The sequence below is a fragment of the Saccostrea echinata genome, unplaced genomic scaffold, assembly GCF_033153115.1.
Source record: "Saccostrea echinata isolate AGI-Se365-2 ecotype Australia unplaced genomic scaffold, CSIRO_AGI_Sech_v1 ptg000027l, whole genome shotgun sequence".
NCBI classification, from domain to species: Eukaryota; Metazoa; Mollusca; class Bivalvia; order Ostreida; family Ostreidae; genus Saccostrea; species Saccostrea echinata.
In genome coordinates this window covers 3,958,096-3,973,913 of record NW_026889776.1, presented here as the reverse complement: position 1 = coordinate 3,973,913, position 15,818 = coordinate 3,958,096, and the positions used below count along the sequence as shown (strand labels likewise).

General features: G+C 34.1%; 1 protein-coding gene across 1 annotated transcript in view; it reads left to right on the top strand.

The window, feature by feature from the left end:
- The first annotated feature begins 308 nt into the window (after positions 1-308).
- The window catches only part of LOC133193122 (receptor-type tyrosine-protein phosphatase kappa-like), a 39,223-nt gene continuing 23,713 nt past the window's right edge, over positions 309-15,818 (top strand). The window contains exons 1-4 of the mRNA XM_061329095.1: positions 309-372; positions 1,843-2,049; positions 5,392-5,601; positions 5,771-5,809. Of these exons, the coding sequence (XP_061185079.1) occupies positions 309-372; positions 1,843-2,049; positions 5,392-5,601; positions 5,771-5,809 (520 nt within the window). The remainder of the gene's footprint in view (positions 373-1,842; positions 2,050-5,391; positions 5,602-5,770; positions 5,810-15,818) is intronic.

Here is a 15,818-nt window from a genome sequence, read left to right as displayed (position 1 = left end):
TGACTAAACATTGACCTATTCCAAGGGGCATGATTTAAAGAAATTTTAATTTACACAACCTGAGACTACTTGAATTTAAAATGATTAATAACCATGGCTTTTATGTTCTTAATAAATGGATATATAAACAAATAATTCTTCATTTTTCCAAGATAAGGAGCCATCCCCTATTGTGGCCCCAACTAACCATGAAAGAGTTCAATCTAGTTACGAAACATCTCAATTAAATGCACTCGAGCATTTTAAAGTAGATAATATACAACCCATACCTAATGGAATGTATTTGATTCTAACTTCCTCATTTGACAATGGCTGTCCTGTTTCACACATGCACCTATGTTCTACTATTGATTAGAATGGATTTTTGTTACAGTATGTTACCTTCAAGATTTTCTATATTTATCATTATTAATATTATATTTTTTTTATGAATAACATAAATCTGTAGTCTATAAACATTGTAAACAAACCTTATCTGTAGGCAAATCTGTTTAAGATTAAATTTGTATCTGGAATAAATACGAATTTCTTAAAATACAAAAGTCTATAAAGCTCTTATTGGCATTTCGTCCATTATATACGAGTGTGATTTTCCCCCTTTCCTGGATCATTAGGACGTGACATAAAAATTTATAAATGTATAATATCAAGATGTGTGCTTTTTTATCATTTGGAATCAAATGCATTTTTCTATTTCTTATTATGAGTTTATTGAGCCCCGTTTTTCGCATACATGGATTCGCATAAACAAATATTATTTAAAAAAAAATATGCATGAAAAAATGTGGTTTGCTGTGGCCTTTAATTCGACATTTAGATGTACAATAAACATGTTTCGACAACCTTTTATAAATTGACAATATTATTTTTTCATTTCAACGTAGATTCAATACATCCCATTGAACGAGAAATAGAAGACACAATAGAGTCTGACAAATCTGTTTCATATTAGTATGCTTTATTAAATTAAAAAAAATATATATATATATATATGGCAAACCACTTCTAAACTCTGATAAACATGATCATTCTATTTTTTCTATCGCCAACTTCCCTTATCTATGTAGAAATAAAACATTTTTTTCTGCATATGGGTCTTAAGTCTCCAAGTTGATTAGAGCATGTTATACGTATATGTAATTTTTGACATAATTTCTAAAAAGACACAGGATATTGACAGTTAAGTTGACGACACACGATATCATCGTTCTCATTTAAAAACAACTGTTCGCATATTCTATTGTCAGTACAATTAATTTATTTACAAATGCAATCCCTAGTTATGTCGAATGTTGACTGATGTATTTTTCCGTTAACTGATCACGAAAGGGGACACAAAGTGTGTTTGACAGGTAGACAGAGGATGCTCATCCCACCATGCCACCAGATTCAACCTCTGTTTTTAGAGGTCTGTGATTGCTCTGGTCACAAATTGTATTTTGTAATCGGACTTTTGAACTTGATTGCTGTTTGTTATCTTCATAGTCATATTTCATGTATCAAACTTTTAATATACAAAATTGCATACCCCCCCCCCCCCCCCAATGAATCTGATGGAATCTGAACAGTTCGTACAAAGAGGGAAAAAACATAGAAAGTCCTGCATCTGTATCTTTAGCAAGGTTCACATAAACTTATCTGATTCTTCCACATTCTAATTAATTTAAATGTATAATTATCAATCCCTATAATTTCATCAAGGTACGCACTTAACATACGTATTTAACATTTCTAACATTATGCTGTAGATAGACAATGGTAGGAAATTTAAGAAAAATCTTAGAGATGTTTGCTTGTGTTATACATTTACGACTTTACAAACCTCCCAATTGATATATGCAGAAAACCTAGCGATGAAGCCTGAGAGTTATGTGGAGTTGAGTACAATGCTTGGTCACAACTATCCAGCCAGAGCAAATGATGGTGATCTTCGACAGAACATCCTTTATTGTTCACACACTGATAACGGTCAATCAAAAGCTTGGTTGCGGGTTAATCTCGGGGAGAGGTACCAAATCCAGGAAGTGAAAATATTTTATAGAAATAGCGGTAAGGACTTATGTTTATGGATAAAGTTTTAAAAATCGAGACTAATGAGTTCTTTTTAAGTATGTAGAATAAAAATGTAGACTAAGACTATTTTTCCGACTCTTTCGTTTCACTTCATGAAGACCTGCTCGGGGCTGTTACATGTATATCACAAATATATATCAGGCACGATATTTGTCATTCTGTACAAACTGTCAATGTTGCTTTGATATTCCCGCACATGTACATCATACTGCAGGAGCTTATAGAACAAACTAATCCAGAGAATTTGGGTCCCCCGCTTAAGGAAAAAAGAAGAGCATGCGCAGTTCGGGGGGTCGGGGGTGGTGTGGGTGGGACAGTATGACCCCCCCCCCCCCCCGTATTTTTAGAATTATTAAATGTATACATGTATATTGTAGCAAATCAAAAAAAGCCAATATGGATATAAAGATTTGATTGCTTATTCTTTAATATGTGTATAGAAGATTCGTTTTAATATACTATATACAGAATATTTATCACACTGTTATAATGATTTTATGAGTTTGTACATGCCAGACATCAAAACTTTTTCAATTCACATGTTGAATAGTATCATTTAGTGAATAATAATTAAAAAAAAACATTAAAAACAAGTTAATTCAGAGAATTTGTGTCCCCCGCTTAGGGAAAAAAGAATAGCCGGCGCAGTTCGGGGGGGGGGGGGGTCACACTGCCCCCTGTATTTGTAGAATTATTAAATGTATACATGTATATTGAAGCAAATAAAAAAAAAAAGCCAATATGGATATAAAGATTTGATTGCTTATTCTTTAATATGTGTATAGAAGATTCTTTTTAATATACTATATACAGAATATTTACCACACTGTATTAATGATTTTATGAGTTTGTACACTCCAGACATCATAACTTTTCATTTCACAATTTGAATAGTATCATTTAGAGAGAAAAAAAAAGGAACATCAAAAAAAAAGAGAGAGTCGTCCGTGGATTGAACCCGGGCCTCTTGTTTGCTAAACGAGCAACATACCACTAGACCACGGAGGCAGTTGACTATACAGCAAATTAAATGTAAACATCAAGTCACAAACAATGTTTTTATTCAATGGCATGTTTGATATTGTTAAATTTTAACTAATAAATTTTGTGTAATTTAGCCTTTTCTAAACAGTTCTAATAGATATAATTAGAATATAAAGTCCGCCGACAACCTGTATTATATGTAATAACTCTCGACATGCCCCTGTGCTAAAAATAGCGCCAAGCAACTTTTAATACAATAAATAAATTTAAAAAAAAAACCGGCGTGACACTTTGAGAGGGGCAAGAGAGGCATAGGGAGTTATGATATAAAATTTCATTGCAAAAGCTTCTTGAGATATTGCCCGGAAACGAAAGTGTTACAAACAGACGGATTTTATGAATTTACGACCTTGAACTTTGACTTTTTGACCTCGAAATCAATAGAGGTCTTTCTTAGGCCACAGCGAGTTGTTATTTAAAATTTCATTGCAAAAGCTCAAAGAATTCGCGAGATATCGCACGGAAACAAAAGTGTTTAAAAGAGAGAATTTATAAGTTGATGACCTTGACCTTTGACCTTTTGACCTAAAAATAAATACGGTTCTTCTTTAGGCCATAGGGAGTTGCTAGGAAAAAAATTGTTGCGAAAGCTCAAAGTGTTCTCGAGATATCGCGCGGAAACGAAAGTGTTACAGAGAGACAGAAATACAGACGGACGGACAGACGGACGGACGGACGGACAGACAGACCCAAATTAATATCGCCCACTTTCAGTGAAAGCGGGGGACAAAAAGTACTAGAAAACGGATACACAGACACTCAGACAGTTTTCAGCTCAAGACGAAGTGATTCATACATTCATGTATTGTCCCCCGCTTTCAGTGGGGTATATTATTCTCCCCTGAAAGTAGGGGATATTAATTTGGGTCTGTCTGTCCGTCCGTCCGTCTGTATTTCTGTCTGTCTGTAACACTTTCGTTTCCGCGCGATGTCTTGAGAACCCTTTGAGCTTTCGAAATGAAATTTTGCATAGCAACTCAACATGGACAAAAAAGAACTCTATTAATTTTGAGGTCAAAAGGTCAAAGGTCACGGTCACGGTCATAAATTCATAAATTCTGTCTGTTTTAACACTTTCGTTTTCGCGCGATATCTCGCGAATTCTTTAAGCTTTTGCAATGAAATTTTACATAACAAAAGGTCAAAGTTCAAGGTCGTTAATTTATTAATTCCGTCTGTGTGTAACACTTTCGTTTCCGGGCGATATCTCACTAGGCTTTTGAGCTTTTGCAAAGACATTTTATACCATAACTCTCTAGGGCCTCTCTCATCCCTCTCAAAGTGTCCCGCCCCGTTTTTTAATTATTATTTACACGAATTGTATTAAAAGTCGCATGGCACGATTTTTAGCACAGGGGCATGTGTAGAGTTATTACGTATAATACAGGTTGTCGGCGGACTTTATATTCTAATTACATCTTTTAGAACTGTTTAGTAAAGGCTAAATAAGACAATATGTAATGTGTAAAATTTTGACAATATCGAACGTGAATATAAACATTATATGTGACCTAATGTTTGCATTTAATCAGACTTAACTCAATATGAGTCATATTATGGGAATGAGTAGATTAACCTCTTTTTACGTAGTCAAAGAAGCATAACTCTTACGACATTATCATTACTGACTTTTTTGTGTGACCTAGTGTTTGCCTTTAATTTACTGTATAATCAAGTGCCTTCGTAGTCTAGGGGTACGTTGCTCGCTTAGCAAACGAGAGGGCCGGGTTCAATCCCTGATCGATTCTATTTTTCTTTTTTTAATGTTTTTTTTTTTTTTTTTTTTTTTTTTTTGATTTACTAAATGATACTATTCAACATGTGAAATGAAAAAGTGTTAATGTCTGGCGTGTACAAACTCATAAAATCATTATTACAGTGTGATAAATATTCTGTATATTAAATAGAATCTTCTATACACATATTAAAGAATAAGCAATCAAATCTTTATATCCATATTGGCATTTTTTTTAATTTGCTTCAATAAACATGTATACATTTAATAATTCTACAAATACAGAGGGGGGGGGGCAGTGTGACGCCCCCCCCCCCCCCGAACTGCGCATGCTCTTCTTTTTTCCCTAAGCGGGGGACACAAATTCTCTGAATTAGCTTGTTCTGCTTTGCAGTTATTATAAAAATTATGAAAAAACAAGAAAAAATATCTCAATTGTAAGCTCAAGATAAAAGAAAAATAAATGTTGAACAGTAGTTCCACATCAAGTATTCGACAAAAATATCTCCGACTTTCATTAAATTATATTTTCCTTGTAGAAATAAAAACAGATCGCTTCAATAATTTTTACATTGATGTTTCTAACAACACCTTTGAAAGATATAGATGCTACACGGATAATAAACCTGGCACACCGGCAGAGATTGAAACAATATCGTGCCGACATATCGCCCAGTATGTAACCGTGGAAACTACTTATTTCTCACATGGTGGTGTTTACTTAGAGATAGCAGAAATTCAAGTTTTCGGTAGTTATTTTCTCCCTCTCTCTGGTTGTATGGAATGAGTGTACAGTGTGTTGCTTAATTGATTTATTTTGGATATTGACAAGTACAATTGTGATTTATTGTAAATTAAATCTACCTGTATTGACCGAAGATTCTTCAAGCTAATAATTTCTTTGTGTATCATTTTTAGGATGCTCCATTCAGGTGAACAATTATCAATGTCCTAATGGTAAGTTTAGGTTCAAAAGACATTGTCGCTGAAAATAAGAAAAATAAAATGCTCGTAAAACAGACTTTCTTAAATTGTAAAATCTGCAGGTGATAGATACCACATCCTATTGTACACATCAGAACTGTTTTGAAGAGTAAAACATTTTTAACTAAAAGTACCTTCCATGACCGTAGGAACCGGAGGGGGGGGGGTTGCACGGGGGGGGGGCTCAATAAAAACCTCTGATGATTTTTTTTTTTTTTTTTTTTTTTTTTTTTTTGCTTGTCAAGGAATTTTTGGTAGTTGATAGTGCCCCTCCAGCTGTAAATGTATGGCTGTGCCCCCCCCCCCCCAAACTGAATTTGCTTCCTACGGGCCTGCCTTCATCAAAAGAAGCGACTGTACGCTGAAAAATGTTTGAAGTTCGTGGCGTATAGTACACATGGATGCCTTATTATTTATACTGATTTATTTATACTGATGTTTAATACATACTGGGGAATAAACAATATCGCGTTTTGTCGGACCCAAGAACCAAACTGTTTGCCTGAGGCCGTTAAACAGTTTGGTTTGTGGGGTCGGCAAGACGCATTTTGCCCGAGAAGCCAGTCAATATATGTTTTGTTATACCTTTAATTTACAAGAGGAAAATTTTGTTTACCCGCACGTGGGTAAAAATTCGGTCAATTCCGTAACTGATGCAAATAAGATAAAGCTGATCCCGCCCACAGTGTGACGTAAGCGGTCCAATATCTCATCAACAGGTCCAATATCTCACTCTGCGGTCTATCGATTTTTGTCTGACCGCTCAGTAAATCATTGGAAATGTTAAACTTTTTCAGTATAGATTTATATAGAAAATAATTCCTAAAACTATAACAAATTCTTATAAAATTGTGTCCGTTAAACGCAATGAAGGTGATATACGATGAATTTAGCATAATGCCACAGTACGTACTTAGGAAATTATCGATGAAGAAATGAGGTAGTGGTTTACAAGAAAGGGACACAGTAAGGAACGAATGTAACGATATATTATAGAGAAGAAATGCCCCTTGAAGCTCATTTAATCAAGATAATGTAGAAAGGGTGACCTATATACGAAGTATAAACATGATAATTGTTTTAACTTTATGATAATTCCATATACAAGAAAAAATCCTTAAAAACCAGGTATTTGAATTCAGGAAAAAAATATTTTGGAGAAAGTGTTAAACGTTACCCGTCACATTAGCTGACACCTAAAAGGGGATACTCGTCATATTCTGATTTTTTTTTTTTCATCAGCAAACAGGAATACCCACAAAACCACGTGTTTGCAATCATCTTGTTGCACCCCAGAAGTGGTTTCCTACCAGTATGCCCTGAAAGAAATAGTTTCTGTCAAAAACATTTTACATAGTACATAGAATATCCTAAGCACCGATACCAAAAATGTATAAAATGGAATAATAATTGGGGAGATAAAAAAAAATCTGTGATTGACTAAGTTCAGTTTTATTGGTCAATTACAGGTGTGCTACCTTTAAATATATATATATAATATATATATATATATATATATATATATATATATATATATATATATATATATATATATATATATATAATATTTATACGAGGATTATCCCAGAAATACGCGAACATTTACAATGTCTTTTGGTTCACTGATACCATAAAGTTAAAAATTGGCATACATCATGATCAACATTTTTTGAATAATGCTTAAAAATTTCAATTGAATATCTCCATAGATAACATTTCCCTCTCATGTAAACGAACTTTACAAATCAGTTTTCGGCGCAACACTGACGTCGTCAAAACGTAGCTCATGGCGTTTGTGAATTATTTCTGGAAATGTGCGTCTGATAGAATTCGTTTAAGCATAAATTCAGCATTATATTAATTTTTCTTTTATTTATCAAGTTATACATCTCAAATACTAGTGTTACCAAAAGATTGTGGAATTAATTCTTTTAATAGATAATTTCCCAATCCCGATAATAAACCTAACAGTTCGCATTGTTTAATGGCGGCTTTAACGTAGGCCTATGACGTCCAGCTCCTGGCTTTCAGTTTGTCTTCATTTTTGTTGGTCTACAAAACGCCGCTTCTATCGGATAACCAGTCAAGTCATCCTCAAACCTCTTCAGCTAGAAATAAACATGCGTCCGAGACTTATGTTTCTGTTTTTCCATCGTTAACATCTCTTTTATCGTATGGTCAGGAGTCATATCCCGCTCAAAACAGTACTGCTTAATAATTTGGTGCTCCACATTACCGCCCAACGTCACCATTTTTGACAATATCTAATTTTATAAAAAGTGTTTTAACACATAACGTCATATTTTTGTCATTTATGATGTCAAACTAATGAATTTTTATACACTAGTACACCAGATCAAAGAGTATTTATGGAGATAGATTTTGTGACATTATATTTCCGTATAGCTTGGTAATAAAGAAAACTTCATTAACAAGGCTACTTTTAAAAGTAAAAATATTGCCGTGCGCCAACCATCGTTATTAAACACCCTTGAAATGCTGTTTATATATATTTAATAACTTCTCAAGCCTAAAATATTTTGTCAAAATACCGCAAAATATTATTTTACAACACCGTGCAAAAAATTATTAGTTTTGGTTGAATAGGTTCTGAAATATTTATAAAGTTCGCGTTTTTCTGGGACAACCCTCGAATATATACAAATAAGTGTTTGAGTATGTTATCACAGAATTGTGAGGCAAATTATTAGAGAGAGAGAGAGAGAGAAAGAGTTCTCTTACGCACGTAGAGACCCAGAACAACATCTCAGGAAGAGTTAGCAAAAATGGTTCCGTCGGACTTTAAAATTTTTGGTTTCCAACTCGACATCAAAAAAAAAAAAGAATTTATCTGGGACACGCGTAATAATTGTAAATTATAATCTACATGCATTGACCAGTGATGTATTATTTAAATCCTGCATGTAGTTGATATTACTTTGAAAATTATAACCCCTCAAAAACTTTTTCAACCGAGACACAATTATATTGTAATGCACGTTCTATACAATTACAAATACTTTTCCTGTGACGCCTTCATTCGATAACATACGTCAACTTTGCTTCTATAAACTTCGGTTATTTCCGTGTCTCCGATATTGAACGACGAGTATACTTCTGACGTAGCAGCGACGTTGCGATCTAACAGGTCTTATCTTGAACTGACAGACATGTCAAAAACAAAATTGTTAGACCGAGGCAAAAAAAATAAAAAAATAAAAAAATAAAAAAAATAAAACTAGAGCCGAGCTCGTTGCAGAGCAACGAATAGGTCTTCCGTTGGAGCAGTAATCTTGAGTCAAGGTCATGCCATATTCTAAGATGATAAATAATCTTTTAAGGGACTATCAACTTGCAATGCTTCGCCAGTAGAAAGACAATAAAATAATGTACACTTTCTATTTTGTGACCTTGAACTTGTCCAGATGACCTTGCGTAAAGCCATGACACACTCTGGTTATGACGCAAACCTATCTGTGTTACCGACTTGACAAGTTAACACATGTTCTTTCAGACCACACATCCAGTAAAAGCATCTTGTTCTTAGTGACGTTGAACTTGAGTCAAGGCCATGACACAGTCTGTATGATACCAACAATACCCATTCTGAGTGTTTCCAACTTGACAAGTTTACACATGTTTTTTTTTTTTTTCATTTCGTTTCCATATAGTTGTAATTTATTACTTTTAACTCGCTGGCTTCAAATTTTATTGTATATATGTTTTATGTCCAATTTCGATATTGAAAAACGTCGGCATCTTTGAGTACGTGTACAAGTTGCATTACGTTACCCTATCACATCATGTTTTATAACGCAGACCATACATGTATATATAGTCAGCGTTATAAAAAAAAAAGGTTAAAAAAACCATTTTATTCATCAAAAATCTCTGCTTAATTATCTTTGCTGATTTCTTACAGAACTAGAGTGTTCCCAGGAACGCATGTGTCGCCTGCTTTTAGCTTCATTAAAGATGTAACTAAGTCTAAAAGTTATCAGCTATTTATTTGCTAAGGCATTGAATATAGTTCATGCCAAAAAAACAAAACAATCCAGGGATAGTAAGACTGCGATAGAATCTAACAATCAAATAGAAATGCAAATCCTTAACCCCTGAAAGCTAAAATGGATATTAATGAAATTTGAATAAATTTATTATAAATAATTATATATAAATTATTCAAGTACGTGATTTCGACAATCCTTCGAAAGAGGCTTCAGTCTTTCATATCAGCAATTGTCAGTCTACACCATCCATTTTGGAATACCGATCCCGTTGTATTTTCATAGTACTTAAATTTCAGTTTTTGTGGTTTCTTTATTTCATACAGTGTCAAAATACATTGTCATGAGATCATAAACATGTATAGCTGTTAATTATTAAACCCTGCCTCTGTAATTTCAAAAGACATAAGTTAAATTTAACCCTCCGAAGTATATTTTACAAAATAGGTCAAAGGTCAAGGTCAAGTGAACTGTAACGCTGGTATTTTTCAAAATGTTTTATGACAAACAGTGCACATTCTAAATAGCATAGACTTACCTCATAAATATCAAAAAGAAGTTGTATATCGGCATTATTGGTTATTTTGAAAAGTAGGTCAAAGGTCAAGTTCAAGGATATCTAGGTCGGAAGCCATGGAAAAATACAAAAGCCATAGTGTCAAGCTATATGTGCAAATTATCAAACCCATACCTCTTACATTTCTCGAGATATAAGGTGTGACAGACGGACGGACAGCAAGACAGACGCCAGGTAAATTGATCGGTAAGTGCTGCTCTGCTCTGCAGGCGACACAAAAATGTTTGTTTGATTGTCTGTTTGTTGTTTAACGTCCCTTGAGCTGCCAGCATTTGCCAGTGGAGGGCTGCAAATTCAGACCTATACTCGACACTGAAGGCCATTGAGCAGTGGGGGATTTTTTTTCATGCCGGCACCTACTGCTAAACGGGACCTCGGTCTATACGGCCTCATCCGAAGGACCATACTCCACGTTCTGTAGTGAAATTGTTTGTTTGTTTGTGTGTTAACGTCCCCGTCGAGATTTTTCACTCATATGGAAAAACCACCACTTGCCGGTGGAAAGCTGTAAATTCCACACTCAAGGCCATTGAGCAGTGAGGGATTTTTTTCATCCCAGCACCTACTGCTACACGGGACCTCGGTTTATACGGTCTCATCCGAAGGACCAGTCTCCACGTCCCGTAGTGGAATAGTTTGTTTGTTTGTGTGTTGTTTAACGTCCCTCTCGAGATTTTTCACTCATATGGAAACGCCACCACTTGCCGGTGGAGGGCTGCAAATTCAGACCTATACTCGACACTCAAGGCCATTGAGCAGTGAGGGGTCTCTTCCGTCCCAGCATCTACTGCTACACGGGACCTCTGTTTATACGGTCTCATGCAAAGGACCGGTCTCGTCCCGCAGAGGGAGTCGAACCCACGACGTAAAGATTAACTCCTTACTCCGCGACTCTAGAGCAAACACTCACACCACTGAGCCACGCGGGCGACGTGGTGGTATTCGAAACCACAACTACGAATCGTAGGGGTAGAAACATTTTGATAAATGTATTATCATTATGAAAATCATGTTCTGACTTAAGCCTGTAGAACGCAATTTCATTTTTTTCTAGGACGGGGCACAAACAATCAATTTTTTTTTATATCTAAGCAAAAAAAAAAAAAAAATAAATAAATAAAAACATAATTTCGGGGGTGGGTGGGTGGGGGGGGGGGGCACGACCATATAGCTTTAAGCTATATAGTGACTAAGAAGGAATAACTTGTCATTTGTCAAAGTCTTTTACCTAAACTCTTCACTTTTAATTGTCAATGACAGATTCTTGTTACAAAGTCAAAAGTATACATTTATATGTAGTACAGCTATCCATCTCATATGAATAATCTATTTAATGAATCGTTTTATCCTAAAGGGAAAGTGAAATCTCAATCAAAATTTGTCACAAATACTGGACTCACTGATTAATTATGATATACATGTAAGAACGGATCGTCAATTAGGACTGCAGGTTTGATAAATTCACAGCATGCATCTTCAGCCTTAATTAAAACGTTGTTTCGAAATATTACACTGTATCTATAAAAGCGTAAAATTAGAATTGACCTAAAGAATATTTTACACCACAGGGGAAATGCTTCCGTGGCACCAGAAGTTTACAATTTTGATTGACAGGTGTAGCGCCGTGCATGGATTTCATGTAACTATGTACAAATAAGAAATGAAGGGATCTAAAGAAAAAAGTTATTGTGATTGACATTGTAATTAAAACAGAGACAATTAACAGTAGTTTGGCTGTGCTGGCCTTTCTGACATTTGAAGTAAAGTTTAAGAATAACTTATCATTGAAATGAAGTTGTAAAAGTGTATTATCAATTATTTTCATTTTCATCATTAGATGTGCTAATAAGTTTGTTATATTCAAGTCCATGTATATGTACTCCTTGTACATTTTTTTTTTGAACCGCGCGTGCAAGTGTAATTAAATTATAAAAAGTTAACATACTTCTTAAATGCATGGCATTTACGTTACACAGTTCTGGACATTAGAAATAATCAAGCGTTGGCGATATTTTATCGTATGCTAAAAAATATGTATTACATAAAGCATGTATTTTAAAAAATTCAGCACAATATAGCCTTTCAGATACTTATACATACAAAATCAGATTACATATAATATGAAATATTTTATTGAATATTATGATCTCTTCTCTGTAAACAGGTGTGTTTTGAAGAGGACATTGAAGGCGAAAAGGGGCTCGAATAGCCGCCAGTTTTTTTTTTCTTCGGAAAGCTGTACAGTTATCTTGGACGACATATCGCGTACAAGTACAGTGTACAAAACAGCAGTGAAAATAAAAATAATGAAATCAAAGTTTAATTCTCTTCTCTCAATTATTTTGTGAAACATAATTACCAACAAATATATAAGTTTTTACCAGAGTGTATACAAAGCGACTTTTCAAGCGGTACATGAAAGCGTTTGATGCGTGACCAGGTACGTGTAATTGCTTTCAAAACATGCAAACTCAGACTACAGTATCAGGTAGCGCAGATTGCTGGCCTGTCAATCAAATCAGCAGCTATTGTTTTATTTTTGTATGATTGTCAGGCGGTATGTTATCGATCTTAAGCTAGGTAGATTTTGTGGGCGTTAATGGAAAATTGGGTGTTTAATAAAAAGCACATGTACTTGTCATATGCTGGAGTTACAAAACTATAGTCGACAGAGAGTTTTTCACATAGCATGTTAAAAGTTGGTGTAATCATAAAGATAGCTATTTTAAAAAGAAAATAATGTAAAAGTGTTTAGCAATGCATCTTATTGTTTTCAAAATATATCTCTTTTGAATTCTTTGTCTACAAACCTTGTGTGTCAAGTTAGATTTATCTGCAGAATTAACCACACGCAATGAATCTCCGAAATTAAACACATAATAACACATTTTTGAGAAATATACATGTATGCAGTTTAAAGATTAGGATTCATGAAATCGGGGACCTTTATACGTCCTTAATAAAATGTTTTGGATTTAAATTAAATCAAATTAAGATAAGAATAAATGATTTAATTGAATGATCCGGTATGATTTAAAAAATAATTTTCCGTAAATCATTGTGTCAGCAAAAATGAATATAGAACGACAATGTTTTGTGTATGAGCACTAATAGCTGCTTCCTCGGCTACATAATTAGGTTGCATATTAATTGTAAACAAACACAAAACCCGGCTATATGTGAAACGCAGTTAAAAGCAGTTAAAGACTGATTTATTTTTTGCTAACTTTTTTTTTTAAATTTAATATAGTGTATGTTTCAACATTAAACGACGAAAAGATGTTTTGTTTACGAACGCAGGTCGCTGGTTCACACGCAATGGATCTCTTGTAATTTCGGCCACAATAATTTAATAAGTATATCACCAACATGACCAACATAGAAAAGATGACATAATTTGAAAGATCCGATTTGACTAAAAAAAAAAACAATTATCCGTACATAGTTGAGTTTGCAAAATAGATTTAGAACGGCAATGCCTGTTTAGTGTATGGCCATTGATCACTGGATCTAGGTCACGCGTGATCGGGGGATGGCCGGTTACGTAATTATAAACAAAAACAAACCCCGAGACGTATTGAAAATGTGTGACTCAATAATTTGGAATGAAACCACAGAACACGTAAAAACTTATTTTAAAGTAGTATTAGTATTTATTTTGGATAGGTTTATCATTTATAGCAAGTTTATTTCAGTTATGCGCATAAAGATTTCACCTTCACTTGTCTAATGAAACTAGTTATCTGTATATGGGTCAAGCTTCTAGCTCATTTATTAAAAAAGACTCGAACAAAATAACAAGTTCACGAGATCAATAATATGTTAAAGAACAACTTTTTTAGCTACAGCTATATCGAAATATTTACCGTTTTTGAGTTATAAAACGAAAACTTTCAAGGACCCTAGATCCCTAATTTAAGGGACCAGCCCCTTTTTGGAGGTGCCAAATGAAAGACCTTTAAATTGTGCACAACTTTTATTCAACATGTCTTAACAAAATATTTTTAGTTTAAAAGATACATAGGAAAATATGTGTAAATTTTCGCGCTTTTAGACGTTCTAATTTTTGACCCCTATCTAGCGCCATTTTGAACACAGAAATCAAAAAACAAAAATAGATGTGCACAACTTCAATGCTTCTATTATTTAAATTCGGTAGAATTTCTACTCCAGCTTTTGTAGTCTCGGAGTCTTTATCCGGAAATGAAGAGTCCTAAATTTTCATTTAAAGGGAGATAACTCAAAAGCGGAAGTGGATTTTTGACATGTTTGACAACATTCTGATAGAATGTCTATAAACCCTGCAAATTTGAGCAAAATCCGTTGAGAAATGAGCGAGATATGAGGCCCCAAAGTTGGCATCTAGAAAGGAGAAGAAAAAAAAAAAGAATAATAATCTTAACCATCAGAATCAGTAGAAGGTCTTCCGTTGTGACGGAAGACCTTAATAAAATAAAATAAATAAATAAATAAATAAATAAATAATAATAAAAAATAACAAAAAATAAAAAATAAAAATTTACTTTGTTGGACGTTTTATTGGTTATAAATATACAGAAATATATATATGAGTGTGTAACAAAAACATTTTTTTGCTCTCGGACAACATGCATTTTGTCGGAACAATTTTGTTCAAGGGATTGGCAAACACATATTGCCTGAGAACATAGTCAATAAATTTTCTGGTAGTACATCTTATAATTTTTATTTATATTGTAGCGTTAGCTGGTTTCAGTGTTTCAATGAATATGACAACACTTTTGTGGTGTTAATTTCGTATCCCCTCTATGTGGCTTAAACTCGGTCAGATTAGTAATATTTCATGAATGAAAACATTAATAACTTAACGTTTCCTTTCTTAATTGGCGTAATTAATTTTTTGTTCATACTTACCGTCGAGCAAAGTTGAAGTTCACCAAAAAGTGTATTCTTTTATATATAAGTATGTAAAACAATTTGTTAAAAAAAACACATTAGGAAGAATGTTCTGCATTTCATTTGATAAGGTAGTAGTCTTTTTTTTCAAAAATATAATCATTACTTGCTATTTCAGAATGTATTGGTGACCATAGCTGTGGTCAAACTTGCAGCGAAAATTGCAAGGGAGATTGTAATCGAATGACTGGCGAATGTATAAACGGTTGCAAGGAGGGTTGGAGGGGAATACGATGTGACAGTAAGCACTATCTTGTTTGATTGAACTGTCTTTCCTAGGTTTCCCTTTAATTTTCTTCTGAACAACATATTAGATTTTTATGCCCCCGGATCGAAAGATCCCGGGGGTATATTGTTTTTGTCCTGTCTGTCTGTTTGTCTGTTCATCTGTTTGTCTGTTTGTTTGTCTGTTTGTCTGTCTGTCTGTTGTCAACTTTAACCTTGCCCATAACTTTTGATTGGT